The 14,918-nt window shown below is 41.4% G+C and overlaps 1 protein-coding gene across 5 annotated transcripts in view; it reads right to left on the minus strand.

The window, feature by feature from the left end:
- DCLRE1C (DNA cross-link repair 1C) overlaps positions 1-14,918 on the minus strand; it is a 62,384-nt gene that overhangs the window by 10,463 nt on the left and 37,003 nt on the right. For 2 of the 5 annotated variants that reach the window (XM_060162350.1, XM_060162359.1), the window contains 5 exons: positions 12,621-12,757; positions 12,036-12,090; positions 7,246-7,334; positions 6,050-6,144; positions 1,743-3,526 (listed from right to left, as the gene is read on the minus strand). In XM_060162350.1, the coding sequence (XP_060018333.1) occupies positions 2,550-3,526; positions 6,050-6,144; positions 7,246-7,334; positions 12,036-12,090; positions 12,621-12,757 (1,353 nt within the window). In that variant the 3' untranslated portion in view covers positions 1,743-2,549. Of the gene's footprint in view, positions 1-1,742; positions 3,527-5,160; positions 5,240-6,049; positions 6,145-7,245; positions 7,335-7,884; positions 8,046-12,035; positions 12,091-12,620; positions 12,758-14,918 lie in introns of those variants that run through there. The other 3 variants (XM_060162376.1, XM_060162368.1, XM_060162385.1) reach the window with 3 other exon arrangements.

Raw genomic sequence — 14,918 nt, forward strand, 5'->3', positions numbered from 1 at the left:
CACTTTTAAAATATTTGACCAACTTCAGGCAGACTGTTTTAAAAAATCCATTTCTACTGTTTGTTAGTTTAAACAAACTTCCAAGTCCTGGATGCCTCTCTAAGGCAAATGTAGCTAGCCACTGGGTTTCCTTTGTGACGTATCTTGGTATCTTGAAACTTGTTTTTCACTTCTTCATACGTCACAGTTCTTGAAGTAAAAATCAAGTAGCCACTGTAATTAACCCTGCCCACTTCTATGCTCTTTTTGAGAGGCATTAGTGCAGAGTGGTTAAGAGCATGGACTTGGGGGCCTGAAGTGCCTTGTTTGAGTCGTGGCTTCACCCCTTACGAACTACACGGACTGACCTCCCTGTGCCTTCACCTCCTCATCTGTGAGTGGGGATAGTAAGTGTACCTACCTCAAAGGGCGGTTGTGAGGAGGAGAGAGTGTGTAAGAGAATGGAGCATTGTCACAGAGTAAGTACCATATATAAGAATTAGCTGTAATTACTCTGTACTATAAACCTGTACTTTAAAATATTTGGTGGTCACTACAAGTTTTTTGATCGACGTCTGTTCTAGTGCTTAGCGCTTAAATTCGTTCAGCCAGCGTTTATTATGCCAGGCTTGCCTATGAAGCAACAATGAAAATGTGGCAGTATGGAATATTAAATTCATGGTGAGATTATAAAATGCTAAGAATATATTCAGAAGAATGTTTACAGGCATGTTTTAAACACCCACCTTGGATCATAAGCTATACTATTAAGTCTTAAATGTCAGTGAATATATACAAATGTATGTAGTAGTAACATTTGATTATGTGATGTGTAATTATGAAGTGTAGAGCCTAAGATTAAAAATGAAGTCTCTGCGTTCCTGTAATAGGCCTGTTGTAGTTATGAGTATTGAACGTTTTGCAGTCCCTACCGGTTCTCTCCAGTGACTTATACATTCATCACCTTGAATTTAGGTAATGGTACTCAGAGGGGAGCTGGGCAAAATGGAGTAATATATAATCCTGCCCCAGTCATACTGAGTCTGTAGAGTGTATTTCATCAGAAGCTCAGGGTAGCATCTGAGCTAGGAAGAAAGGGGTCAGCGTTCCCTTTAAACTTCACATTCTTGCTTACACACCTCTGCCCTCAGCTACCTTACTATGCTCAGACCGGTCTGTGTTGGCGTACATATTAATAAAACTTACTGTTGAGTAATTTAGGGCAGAGACACGTGCTATAAATTGTGATCCAACATATTCCTCAGAGAACAGTCAGAAAGGAGTTGCACCCTTACTCTCAGCCCTGACCCTTAATAATCGTGTCGGTTCCTTCCCCTCACCCCTCTCTGGTGCCAGTTTCTTAGCCGAAATTTGAAGTGTAGTCGCCACTGTCCAGTTTTTCTCCCATGTCAGTGGACAAGGGCTAATTTATCCTTCTGCCAACATTTGGGAATGGAAAATTCCCTTCTGGACAAGTGAGAGGGCTGGCTTCCTGGGTCCACTTGACATTGGTCCCCTGAACACCCAGTTTATCTTCCTTTCCCGCTGACTCTAGGTCTTGCAACCTTAATTAGCTCTGTGGCCCCAGTACCGACTTTTGGCTTGGTTACAGCGTAGCGCACGGTGACACCGCATTTCATCGCTTAACTGATCCAAAAATTGTTCTTTAGAGACTCTGCTTAAACTTGTTTGAAGTGAAATCTCTGCTTTTGCTTTCTTAATCTATGAAATATCAGCAAACCAAAGGGTTTATGAATATTTGCTAATAACTTTATTAAATCCACATACATAACTATGCAAAAACATAACCTATCGATGGACTTTAAGGAAGCTGAATGCCTTTTAAGTAAGTATTTTCTTTTAGGTTTTGATTTTACCACGGTATTCACATCAATACTCTTAAGTGATGGAACACCTGAGATAGGTAAGGGGCTGACTTTCTTCTATCGCCATCAGTTTATGGTAATAGATCCAAGTTTATTCTTTAAATCTGAAGTATTTTTACAACCCAGGATATGGTCTGTCTTGGTGAACGTCGTCCTTCGTAAACTTGAGAAGCGTGTCTTCTGCTGTTGGATGAAGTGAAGTGTTCTTAGTGTCAGTTAAATCCAGTTGGTTGACGGTGCTGTTCAGTTCTTCTGTATCCTTGCTGACAGTCTGTAGACTAATTGTTACAGCTGTAATTGTGCATTAGTGTGTCTTTCTCCTTTCAGTTGTTTTTGCTTTGTATATTCCAAAGTTGTACGGTACTTTTAGGCTTCTGTCTCAGTGAACTGGATGCTTTATCACTAGTAACATAGCCACTCCATCTTTCTTTTAAGTAATGTTTACACGGTAAAGGTTTCCATCCTTTCACTGGTAAACCTACCCAAGTCTTTTGAAGTCAGCTTCCTATAGACAGAATATAGTTGGTTTATGGTTTTTCCTGTTTTGATGTAATTATTGATAGGTTTGGATTTAGTTCTCCCATATCTTGTTTCCTGTGTTTTCCCTCTATTTTTTGGTCCTCCGTTTCCCCTTTACTGCCACCTTTTAGGTTATAGGAACATTTTTAAGTATTCCATTTTAATTTATCTATTAGGATTTTGACTGTTATCTCTTGGTATAGGCTTTTGAGTGGTTGCTCTAGAATGAAGTGAGCGTTTTCTTTTTTCAACTACTATCCTCTCCCCTGTTGCCAACTTCTCATAGAAATACTGTAAATGCTCTCGTGTAGGTAGCTCGGCTTCTGGAGTGGCGGGAATTTCAAAATCAGAGGAGCTTTCTGAATCTGCGCTGCTGCTAAGATTTAGTGGCCTTTTCTCCTGAGGCATGTGCTTCCCACTGCTTAGAGTAGTTGTTTCTCCAACACTAGAGGCTATACTTACATCTTGATCTCTGCTTTTCAAATCAGAATATGTGTCCTTTGGGCAAAGTACATTTTGTTCGATCTGAGGGGCAAGAGTATTGTTGATTCCTGGCTTATAGACGCGTCTGCTCGAGGAGGTCATACCCCCATTTCTCTCTTGGGAAGATAACAGAACAGTGTCAGACTGGCTGTCCCAGCCTTGACTTCCTTGTTCTGATATGTGTGTTGACTGGGAAGACGTCTGGGAAGAGATGTGAGTTGATTCCCCATCAGAGGAGTCACTGAAAAGCTTCGGAGACTGAGAGCCCCCTGCCTCTGTGGAGGACGGGAGGTTTTCCAAACAGTCATCATCAGTGAGGTCAGCACTTCTTTTAAAGAACACTTCCCACTGTGGTACTTCCCCGTCAGCCTTCTTCTGGAGCTGTGGGACAGGACCCATGTCTCCTTGAGCTGAAGCTGGGATTTCTGATTCTTCACTTTCACTGTTGGATTCCTCACAATCTATAAAGTCTGCCCAAAGAAAAGTTGGCATACTCTCTGCTCTGAAGCATCCTGTGCTTTCTCTCTGTTTTTCAGGCTGGTTTTGTGATATCGCAGTTGTGGGAAATACCTCAGGGTGAAGAGTTTGCTGGTTTGGAATCTTGTGCCTTAAAGGTACTGGCAGAGGATCATCAAAGAGGTCACTGTCATCGTCCTCCTCTGTGGGATAAACAGAACAGGTGTGTAGGTAACACAATGCAAAAGGAACCAATTTGTGCTTCTAATTAAAAATCCAATTTGTAGCTCTTAGCTACATTTTTTAATTCATGGAATTGCAATTAGTGGGTGTTCACTCTTCTTCCAAGAGAAGTTAAAAGGCCCTGTATTCTTGGGCTATTCTGAACAATTTATCTACCAGCCTTCAACTTGTCATAAAGCCAGAATGTGCGTTGAGACTAAAGATCTGTGCTCCCCAAATAAGGCCACAGAGCCTTAATCAGTGGTTCTCCTCTGGAGAGCTTTTTAAATAAAACAGCTTTCTACATTTCATTTCACACCTACTGAGTCCCTGAAAGTAGGACCGAATAATTTACTTTTAAAGTTAAGTTCTACAGCCGATTCTGTACATCAGCTAGGTTTTTGAACCACCCAGACTAAGAGAGACGTTTGCAAACTCGCTGTGCTCTGCAGATAGTAGATGCTCAAGGAGTTGGCTGATTGACCTAACATTTTCCTTCTGTGAACATTTTCTGATACCTACTTTATGCATGTTATAGGCTGAATGTCTGTGTCCTCCCAAAATTCATAATTTGAAATTCTGACTACAGTGTGATGGTGGTATGTGAAGGTGGGGCCTTTAGACGATAATTAGCTCATGGGGGGGGGGACCCGTGTGATGGGATTTTAGTGTCCCTGTGAGAAGAGGAAGCAGATTTCTCACCTCCTCCATGCCCATGCACAGAGGAAAGGCCATGTGAGTGCACAGTGAGAAGGTGGCTGAGAGCCAGGAAGTGGGCCCCTACCAGGAACCACATCTGCCAGCACCTTGGGCTTGGACATCCCAGCAGCCGCCAGAACTGTGAGAAGTAGCCACCCAGTCTCTGGTGATTGTTATGCAGCCCTATGCCAAGAGCACAGGCCATGAGAGACACTGGGGGACACACAGATCGAGTCAGCTTTAACCAAGACACTGAATAAGCCACATCTAGTGTCATTTTACTGTCTTAAGCATGCTGCACTAGCCTGGAGTGAGCCCCGTCCACTTACATTCTGAAAATGAGGACCTTATGTGGAGGATGAAATTTACATAAATTAAAATGACATGGCACGGAACTGGGGGGAAGACAGATACTTTCCTGCGCCCTAATGGCACCTAACCTAACCTCGAAGAAGGAAATAAAATGCTCATGAGGCTACTTACTGTAGAGGGCAGCTTATGTTCTAGTGCAGAACCTTGTGTTAAGAAGCAGGTAATTATAAGTTAACTGTTTTCCCACTGATAAAGGATGTAGCTTAAAACTGCATTTTTAAAAGCTGCTTTTAAAGGGAGGCGGATGGGGAATAGAAACCGTCATCCAGCTCCCATTTTACCAGTGAGGAGGGAGGCCCGGAGAAGATGCGTGACAGTGTGCAGTCAGGAGACCGAAGTCCAGTGTTCTTATTACAACCACAGTTGTTTAAACAAACAGCTGTTTATCTTCTTTTCTAAAGGACTTAAGGTGACTAAGATGTCTAGGGTCTATACTGGGAGTCACCCTGGTCTCCAAATTATGGCTTCATTTATGAGCCACGGATTACTGTGTTATCGCTGCTCCACTGTGGAGCAGCTCCTTTCTGTGGAACTTTCGTATCACCTCTAAGCTGGACAGTTTCATGTTCTTCTGGATCAGTGACTATACCACTATCGTGGTGTGTTTCAACTGTAAAAATAATCTGTCAAAACATTTTCACATTAACTCACCTGTATGTATCTGAAAAAAAAGTAAAGTTTCTATACTATTAGAAGTTTATTCTGACGACATGTATTCTTTGTTATGACAATATAAAATTTTGAAATTTCTCTCTATGAAAATGGGAAGGCATATAACAGAAAACATCACAATAAAATGTTGAAATCCTTAACATTTACACAAACTGATAACACACCTAAACCTAATAAAAAAAGACAAATGTCATAATTCATAGGTACTTTCCACCATCGTGTACTGCTGATGTCTGTATAAACTGGTATAATCTACTGGAAAACAATTTGGCAATATGTATGTGTCAGGCACCATAATTTCTACAATTTCACCCAATAATGAGAGCTGTGAAACAGATTTACATATAATGTCCTCATCACAATATTTATAAAAGTGAAAAGTTCAAAATAACCTAACATGTACGACAGATTAAATATACCATTATATAGTCACGGCATTCAAAAAATTACCACAGACGTGTAGAAAGGTGGGAAAATACCCTATATAATAAGGGAAAAAGTCACAACTACCCAGAAATGATAAAATATGAGAGTAAATCTTCATTACCTTGGGTTAAGCAAGAGTTTCTTAGATATGACACCAAAAGCAAAAAAAGCACAAACTATAAAAAATTAAATTGGACTTCATCAAAAATTTAAAATTTTACACTTCCAAAGACATCATGAAGAAAGTAAAAAAGACAGCTTTCACAGACCAGAGCACCCTGAAAAGCGGTCTTGCAGGGAAACCCACACCTGGGACTCCAGGTCATTCTTCTTACCTGAGTCTAGGTGGATTGTTCTTGCTCTCTTCAATTTTCCAAGTGGTTTATACTTTGGCTCAGTACTTTGGGAAGATCGGCATAAAGGCTTTAAGCTGAAATGAATACGAATATTTTATTTTTCCTGTTGGGAAGTTGCTGGAATGTAAGCATCACTTTTAGAGATTATAAAAACCTAACTATGGGGGAAACCATACCACTACTTTTCAAAACTGAAAAGCATTGTTTAATAATTAAAAATTACTTCAGGGACTTCCCTGGTGGCGCAGTGGTTAAGAATCCGCCTGCCAATGCAGGGGGCACGGTACGAGCCCTGGTCCAGGAAGATCCCACATGCCGCGGAACAACTAAGCCTGTGTGCCACAACTACTGAGCCTGCGCTCTACAGCCTGTGAGCCACAACTACTGAGCCCGCGTGCCACAACTGAAGCCCGCGCGCCTACAGCCTGTGCTCCGCAAAAAAGAAGCCACCACAATGAGAAGCCCACACCCAGCGACAGAGTAGCTCCCTCTTGCTGCAACTAGAGAAAGCCTGCGCGTGTGCAGCAACAAACACCCAACGCAGCCAAAAATAAAATTAGGGGCTTCCCTGGTGGCGCAGTGGTTGAGAGTCCGCCTGCCGATGCAGGGGACATGGGTTCGTGCCCCGGTCTGGGAAGATCCCACATGCCGCGGAGCGGCTGGGCCCGTGAGCCATGGCCGCTGAGCCTGCGTGTCCGGAGCCTATGCTCCACAACGGGAAAGGCCACAACAGTGAGAGGCCCGCATACCACAAAAATAAATAAATAAATTTATTTTTTTAAAAAATTCGGTATAATAAAGTGGTAAATACAAGCACTTAAAACAACCTGGTAGATATTCATCTAATTGTAGGATTGGGGGGAAAGCAAAACTTTTATCTTTGTTCTTATGCTGCAGAAAAGCAGGTCCTATTCTAATAACCTATTAAGCAATAGAGGAACACGTTCTGGCATTCAGGGAATTCAGTATCGCAATGGCTTCCTTATGCCAGATTCCCAGAAGCGTTTAGGATTTTATGTTAACACACTCACGTGAGGAAAGCCCATATACTCCCAACCAGTACCATATTTACAGCCACACCCATTTTACATCCTTGCCCCTGGTTTCCGGCCCAAAACTATTCTCTGGATCCATCCCGCCCAAAAACACAAGTCCCACAAATAGTAACTACTCACATTTCTTGAACTTTACCCATAGTTGTGCCTAACGGAATGACATTTGGATATACATTCACAGGATAGATGTAGCTCAAGAAATCTTTAATCTGGAAGAAGGAAAATAAAATGCATCAGTTATCTCTACGGTGAAGAGCCCTGGCGTTAGAGCAGCAGATAAAGGGATGCGGGGAAAGAGAAGTAGAAGTCTCTCAAGACTGTGGTCCCAATGCCAGCTGCACGTGGGGAGCACCTGGGGACCTCCTAGGAGAAGACAGACCCAACCCCAAAAGTGCCCTAACTGAGCTATGATGGGGCCTGGAGGTCGGTAGGTTTGGATGTTCTTCAGGTGATTCTGTTCCCCAGTAAGGAGTGAGGATCACTGATGAATGGGATGCAGAGGCTCCGTTTCTTCAGATGACATTAGTTCCCTCATCTAGGGTCACTCACCCGTAGTTAACCAATCCCCTTCAAGGAAGTGAGAATTCATCTGAGTATTTAAGACGCACAAGGAAACAAGGTCTTAGAGTTGCATTTCTTTCTTCCGACATAATCGTTAGCAATACCAAGGGGAACTACATCTTTGAGACTGCTTGATTTGTTCTCAGGGTTTATTCTAATCTAAACAAGGACATGCCAAAATGTCGTGAATACCTTGATTTTCTGCAAAGCTCAGATTGCTAAACAGGAGGGCTTCTGTCACTATTCCTCAAAACACCTCTAACAACCCAGAAGAGCTTCTGCTTTGCCACTTATTAGATCTTGGTGAGCTTGTGGTCTCGGTTAAGTTACCTAACGTCTCTGAGTCTTAGAGTCTTCATCTAAAAGTATAAATGAGATAATGTGGGTAAAGTGCTTAGCCCTGGTACCTGGCACATAGTTGAACATTCAATAAAACTGTCTATTACAAAGTTGGTAATGACAACACAAAGATTTTTATTCCCTTCTGCAAATGGGGAGACAGAGACACAAATTATTAGCACCCAACTTTTTCAAATAAAGCACCAAGTCAAAACAGGTAGGGAACCCAGGAATTATTAATAACTCTATATTCAAATAAAATGGGAACCTGAAGACAAAGGGGAAAGACAGGAACAGATACATTCTTTGGATAATTCTCATAAACAATTTCCTTTGTACTTTCAGAGTAGGCATGCAAAAAGAAGCCATTATTTACCTTGCCCACAACCTATATGATTTGCATAATCAATCCAGAGTCGAGGCTGGTAGAAATCTGAGGCTTTTGAAGGGAATAAGAATGAAGAGAGTCTGCTCACCACCACCCCTATCTACTCAGAGATGAAGTGGCCACAAGGAGACAAGAGATACCCAGGAGAGGGCATCCTCTCCCACTGGTCCACACCGATGCCCTTTCTTCAGATGCCTGCCTTAAAACTACCCATTAACACAGCCCGTTCTGGTTCTGTGCAGTAGTTCCACTCCATAAGCCACTGCAGACAGTAGACCACTGTTCCTGGGGGAAATAAATACAGTGTTTCCCTGAACCTCCAGTCACAGCGCTTTGTCAACAGATCAAGTACACAACCTTCTTTTATGTGTGCTTCTCTTTAAAGATACCGTCCGTAGAATACACTGCTGATCCATGAACACTGAGCTCATAGCCAGTGGCGCTGCAGCTCACGCCTGAAGAGAACTTATCCGACACAGGCACCGCCTCAGCAGGGCACATCTCGGCCTTCCTGGAGCTTAGGAACACTTGAGAGCACTTCAGCGCTACACTTGGAGGCTGTTTCAAACGGCAAAATCACCCCAAAAAGCACACAAATATGGAAAACGCAGCAGTAAAGAGACGGCAAAGAGGACACTCGTTTACAGCCCGGGAGCTGAAACAAGAAGGCAGGAGGCCACCGTGTGCGACCTGAGTCGGGAATGTGCGTGTCGGGCGACTCAAATCTTTTGCGGCCCTGCTGTGCACGTCTGCAAATGACCACAGAGCGCCACTCGCGCTGATGTGGGGATTCAAACAAATGTCAGTGAGCAGGCAGATTTGTAAATGAGGAATCCGCAAATAATGAGGATCAACCGTACTTGGGGAAAAAAAAAAAAAAGGAAATGATCTTTAAATCTATTCACATTTGTTTTCCTTTTTTTGGGGGGTCTCGCCAAGTGGCATGCGGGATCTTCCTTCCCTGACCAGGGATGGAACCCGTGCCCCCTGCAGTGGATGCGCGGAGTTCTAACTACTGGACCGCTGGGGAATGCTCCCTACTATTTACATTTTTAAATATAGTTCAGCGTGTTCTATACACAGGATATAGGCGTATTAATTAAAGCAGTTTTCCGGAAAGCCTCTCTCTTCTCACTGGACACAGTGAGAGAAGATGAGTAACCAGAGCTCAGGGTAACCCCGCCACAAGCAGGGTAACTGCTGTCATCCGAGGAGAGAGGGAAGAGAAGAAGCAGGTCAGCTGCTCCACCCCTCTACCCAAGCAGCAGGGAGATGCCTCCCCATTGGGAGCTAACTTTATAGAATCCCAGGAAGGCTGTGCTTCCCAACTTGGCTGCTAACTATACTGAAGAAGAGAAATAAGAGCAGTTTTGACTGAAAAGTTTTCCCCAATTAGAAGCCCTCCCTGTGGCTGAGACAGAAAAGGATGCTGAGGGGTAAGAGGAAGGTTGAGCAACAGTGATGCTGGGCCAGATGCCTAGCCCAGGACAAATCACCAGGAAGGGGCTTTGACAACAACCTAAAAGGATAAACTGATAAAACGTTAACTAAATTATACCATCCAGATGAATTACTTCCAGGCTACTCTCAAATAATCCATTTGCACCTGGAAGCTAAGCCCAGCTATTGAAGAGAGATGTCACTGGGATACTTTGATACCAAATAATCATTTACAGTTTTCTGGCTGACTTGAAAAGAATGCTGCTACCTGACCCCAATGTTCATAGCAGCACAATTTACAATCGCCAAAACATGAAAGCAACCTAAGTGTCCATTGACAGACGAATGGATAAAGAAGATGTGGTACATATATACAATGGGATATTACTCAGCCATAAAAAAGAATGAAATAATGCCATTTGCAGCAACATGGGCGGACCCAGAGATTATCATACTAAGTGAAGAAAGTCAGAAAAAGCCAAGTATTATATCACTTATATGTGAAATCTAAAAAGTGATACAAATGAACTTATTTACAGACATAGAAAACAAACTTATGGTTACCAAAGGGGAAAGGGGGCAGGGGAGGGATAAGTTAGGAGTTTGGGATTAACAGATACACACACTACTATATATAAAATAGATAAACAACAAGGACCTACTGTATGGCACAGGGAACTATATTCAATATTTTGTAATAACCTATAAGGGAAAAGAATCTGAAAAAGAATGTAGATAAATATATATATTTATATATATAAATAACTGAGTCACTTTACTGTACACTAGAAACTAACAACATTGTAAACCAACCATACTTCAATAAAAAATTTTTAAAAAATGCTGCTACCTGGAGCTCTGCAAGAATCCACCTGTTCAAATCATCACCATGCCCATGCTCACTGCTGCAGAGCTATATCCATGTACCCCCAATACAAAAATAATCACTATCAGGGAAATGCGTTAAGTGCAGAAAGGGCAAAACTAAAATTATGTATGACTTAAAGTGTCATAAAAAGCCAGCTTTTATATTGCTTTTTCTCCAATACATGAAATTACTGAATCCCTGCACTTGTAAGATGCTAGCATTTACTTTGGAAATGCATGAGGATTCTGCAAATAAATTACATATGTCAGGTTCCCATTCTAGTATGTCAATTTCCTATATAAAAAGTACCATAACGGGGACTTTCCTGGCGGTCCAGTGGTTAGGACTCTCAGCTTCCACTGCAGGGGTCACGGGTTCGGTCCCTGGTCGGGGAACTAAGATCCCGCATTTCGTGTGGCACAGGCAAAAAAAAAGTACCATAACAATACCATTTTAAGCCCTCTTCAACTGAATAATTCTACTATACTATGTCCTAAGGACAGGGTCTACACCTCAGTCACCTTTGTTCTTCCTCATCGCTGAATATTCAGGACAATTTTTTAAACGGCTTTTCAGTACAATCAAATTTTGGAAGAGGCCGAGAATCTGCACAGTACCCTAAGGCTACCAATAATGAGATTTTATCTGTAGTACTCCTTCAAATAAGATTTACGATTCTTTTTTTTTCAATCTTCTTTTTTTCTTACTGAAGTATAGTTGATGTACAATATTATATGTAAGTCACAGGTACACAATGCAGTGATTTACAACTTTGAAAGGTTATACTCCACATATAGTTATTATAGAATACTGGCTATATTCCCTGGCTTGTATAATGTTGGAGTATCTTCTTTTATCTTCTTAACTATTACTTCCTTGGGGAAGCTTTTTATGTTTTGCTTGTTTGCTTTTTAATTTTATTTATTAAACTATAGTTGATTTACAATATTGTGTTAGTTTCAGGTGTACAGCTTCAGATTCTTTTCCATTATAGGTCATCACAAGACACTGAATACAGTTCCAAGTGCTAAACAGTCAGATTTATGATTTTTTATGACACATGAACAGAACTGAAGTGGGGAATTTAAAATACATTTAGAAAGCAAGTTGGAAAGAAAACCTTAATCATATGTTTTCTTCAATGTTTAGGCTGAAAACAAGTGATGATAGCAATTTCCTTTAGACTTAGTAACACAGCTCATCCACTGAGATGTCTTCCCTAAATTTCTTTAGGAAAAGCCACAACCTGTCTTAAGCGGTAGAAAAAGAGATGCCCGCAGAAGCCACAAAGGGGAGTATATGAGGTCCTCTTACCTCACTGTAGGAGGAGTGAAAAGAAAAGCAGGCTCTGTACGAACTCGCTCCAGTCCTAAAGTGAGATGAAAACACAAAATTAAAGGTCACTTATCAAAACTAAGCTAAGTTCTAAATTTCAAGTCTTCTTATTCAGGCTCCTGCAGTATGAAATCACCTTACCAAAAAGAATTTCTTCCTGGGACAAGGGGGAACTTTTTCCAGAAATGTAAATTTTTGTAGACATTCTGAATGGCCAACGTTAAGGAAATTTGCTAAAACGTGGTGATCAGTATGGGACTCCTCTACTCCACCAAAGGCTTCTACTTCATACAACGTCAGTTCCTAACTCTCTGCCAGGCAAGAGGCCCTGTCTCTAACCCTCTCATCTGTCTAACTCAAGTAGACCCCAGGAAATACTGGCTAATGGTATTAGTCAATAGACAGCTTTGAAAGCCGCATCTCTTTAGTTTAAATAGAGTTTAAATTTCAGAAGTTATTTTCCACAATTATAATATATCCTCTTCTTAGGCTTAGGCTAGATTGCATTTCAACTATCGATTTACCTCAAGGCAAGGTTTCTCTCGAAAGACACTGCTTGCTTACCTCACAATGACATTGGTTTTTCTGGCTCTTTCTCCAAACCACATAGTGGATGGCTTAATGCTGATTGTGTGGAGTGGAATTCTATTTTTGGAGGTAACGCCACAGGGTAACTTATTCCACTGAAAATATTCCTCTGCCTAAAAAAGATTTTAAAAATATAGTAAAGCAGTTTAATATTTTCAACAAATCTGTTTGTAGGCAGGGCCTCAAAAACAAATGTAGATGAGTTTTCAGACATGAAAAAATATATATATATATATAGACATGAGGAAACAGGTAAGCCCAAATTGAGGAATGTTCCACAAAACAACTGACCTGAACTCTTCAAATATGTCAGTGTGATGAAAGAAAAGCAAAAGGTTTGAGACTTGATCTACATGAAAAGAAACTGAAGAGGCCTGAGCAAATGCAAAAGATGATTCTTAATAAAATCCTGGATGACTGTATTAAGAACAGGAGGCCCTGCTCTTCCCTCCACAAGCCATAAAGGACATGATCGGGACTACTAGGGAAATTTGAATATGGACTCCATCACATCCAGTAGGGTCGTATCAATGTTAAACTTCCTGAGTGTGGGAACTGTACTGTGGTCGTGCAGGAGAACGTCCTTGTTTATGGCAAAGTGTCATGGCATCTGCAACTGACTCTCAAGTGGATTGGGGGGTGGGGGTGCTAGTTACACAGAGACAGACACAGAGTATGTCAGGGAGCAGACGTGATGGTGTTAACACACGGGAAGCCAGAGGAAGAAGACGCAGTGTTTGTATGACCCAGTGATTCCACACCCGGGTATATATCCAGAAAAAAAAACAAAAACACTAATTTGAAAAGATACATGCACCCCAATGTTCATAGCAGCATTATTTACAACTGCCAAGATATGGAATCAACTTAAGTGTCCATCAACAAATGAATGAATAAAGAAGATGTGGTGTATAAAAATATATACAATGAACTACTACTCGGCCATAAAAAAGAATAAAATTTTGCCATCTGCAACAACATGGATGGACTTGTAGGGTATTATGCTAAGTGAAATAAGTCAGACAGAGAAAGACAAATACTGTATGATATATGTAGAATCTAAAAAATACAACAAACTAGTGAATATAACAAAACTCACAGATATAGAGAATAAACTAGTGGTTATCAGTGGGGAGAGGGAAGGGGGAGGGGCAAATAAGGGCATGGGACTAAGAGGTACAAACTCTTAGGTTTAAAATGAGCTACAAGGATATATGGTACAACACACGGAATAGAGCCAACATTTTATAGTAGCTATAAATGGAATACAACCTTTAAAAACTGAATCACTACATTGTACAACTGTAACATATAACGTTGTACATCAACTACACTTCAATTTAAAATAAAAGAGTACATGGTGTTCTTTGTACTAGTCTAACAAATTTACTGCTTTAAATTTTTTTTTTTTTTTTTTTTGCGGCATGCGGGCCTCTCACTGTCGCGGCCTCTCCCGTTGCGGAGCACAGGCTCCAGACGCGCAGGCTCAGTGGCCATGGCTCACGGGCCCAGCCGCTCCGTGGCATGTGGGATCCTCCCGGACTGGGGCACGAACCCGTGTCCCCTGCATCGGCAGGTGGACTCTCAACCACTGCGCCACCAGGGAAGCCCTGCTTTAAAATTTATCAAAATAAAGTTGGAGAGGAAAGTAACATGTGTTTTTAAAAGGTTGAAAACCAATGCGACTATTTTCCCAAAGACATTACATTTAGATAGGAATCCTTCGAAACCATGAACACTCCATCCAAATCAAACATCACTGGAGCACTTTTGGTGCTGTTTCTCACGAGGCTGTGAATGAGAGTGCTCCAGGGCTGTGCAGGCTGCTCTGTTGAATATTTTTAAGGCTATGTGACCTGAGACACATACCTTAAGCTGCTAGAAGTAGTGTTTCAAGGCGAGTAGCCATGTGGGAAATGACAGGGGGTGAGTTAAGCTACTTTGTGGTTTGTGAGAAAATTTAGACCAAAAAGAAATCTGACAATTAAAATATTTATGGGGCATGGTAGGGGCAAAGACTACAAGTCCAAAAGAAAAAGGACAAAACAGTTTCTACTTTGTATCTACATTGTTTTTATCCATCCATTAATTCATTGCATGTGTATGTGTGTGTGTACATATACAAAGAGAATGATGAAATAAATTCATGATGCAAGTTATAGTATGCAGCTGACCAATCATCAAAAGTAATTTCTTACCTAGTAGCTCTCCTGCAGTGGTCTGAAATAGAATCTTCCATGCTATGGATAAGAATCGTCTTTTGTTGTTGTTGTT

Source organism: Lagenorhynchus albirostris, chromosome 1 (assembly GCF_949774975.1).
Source record: "Lagenorhynchus albirostris chromosome 1, mLagAlb1.1, whole genome shotgun sequence".
Lineage (NCBI taxonomy): Eukaryota > Metazoa > Chordata > Mammalia > Artiodactyla > Delphinidae > Lagenorhynchus > Lagenorhynchus albirostris.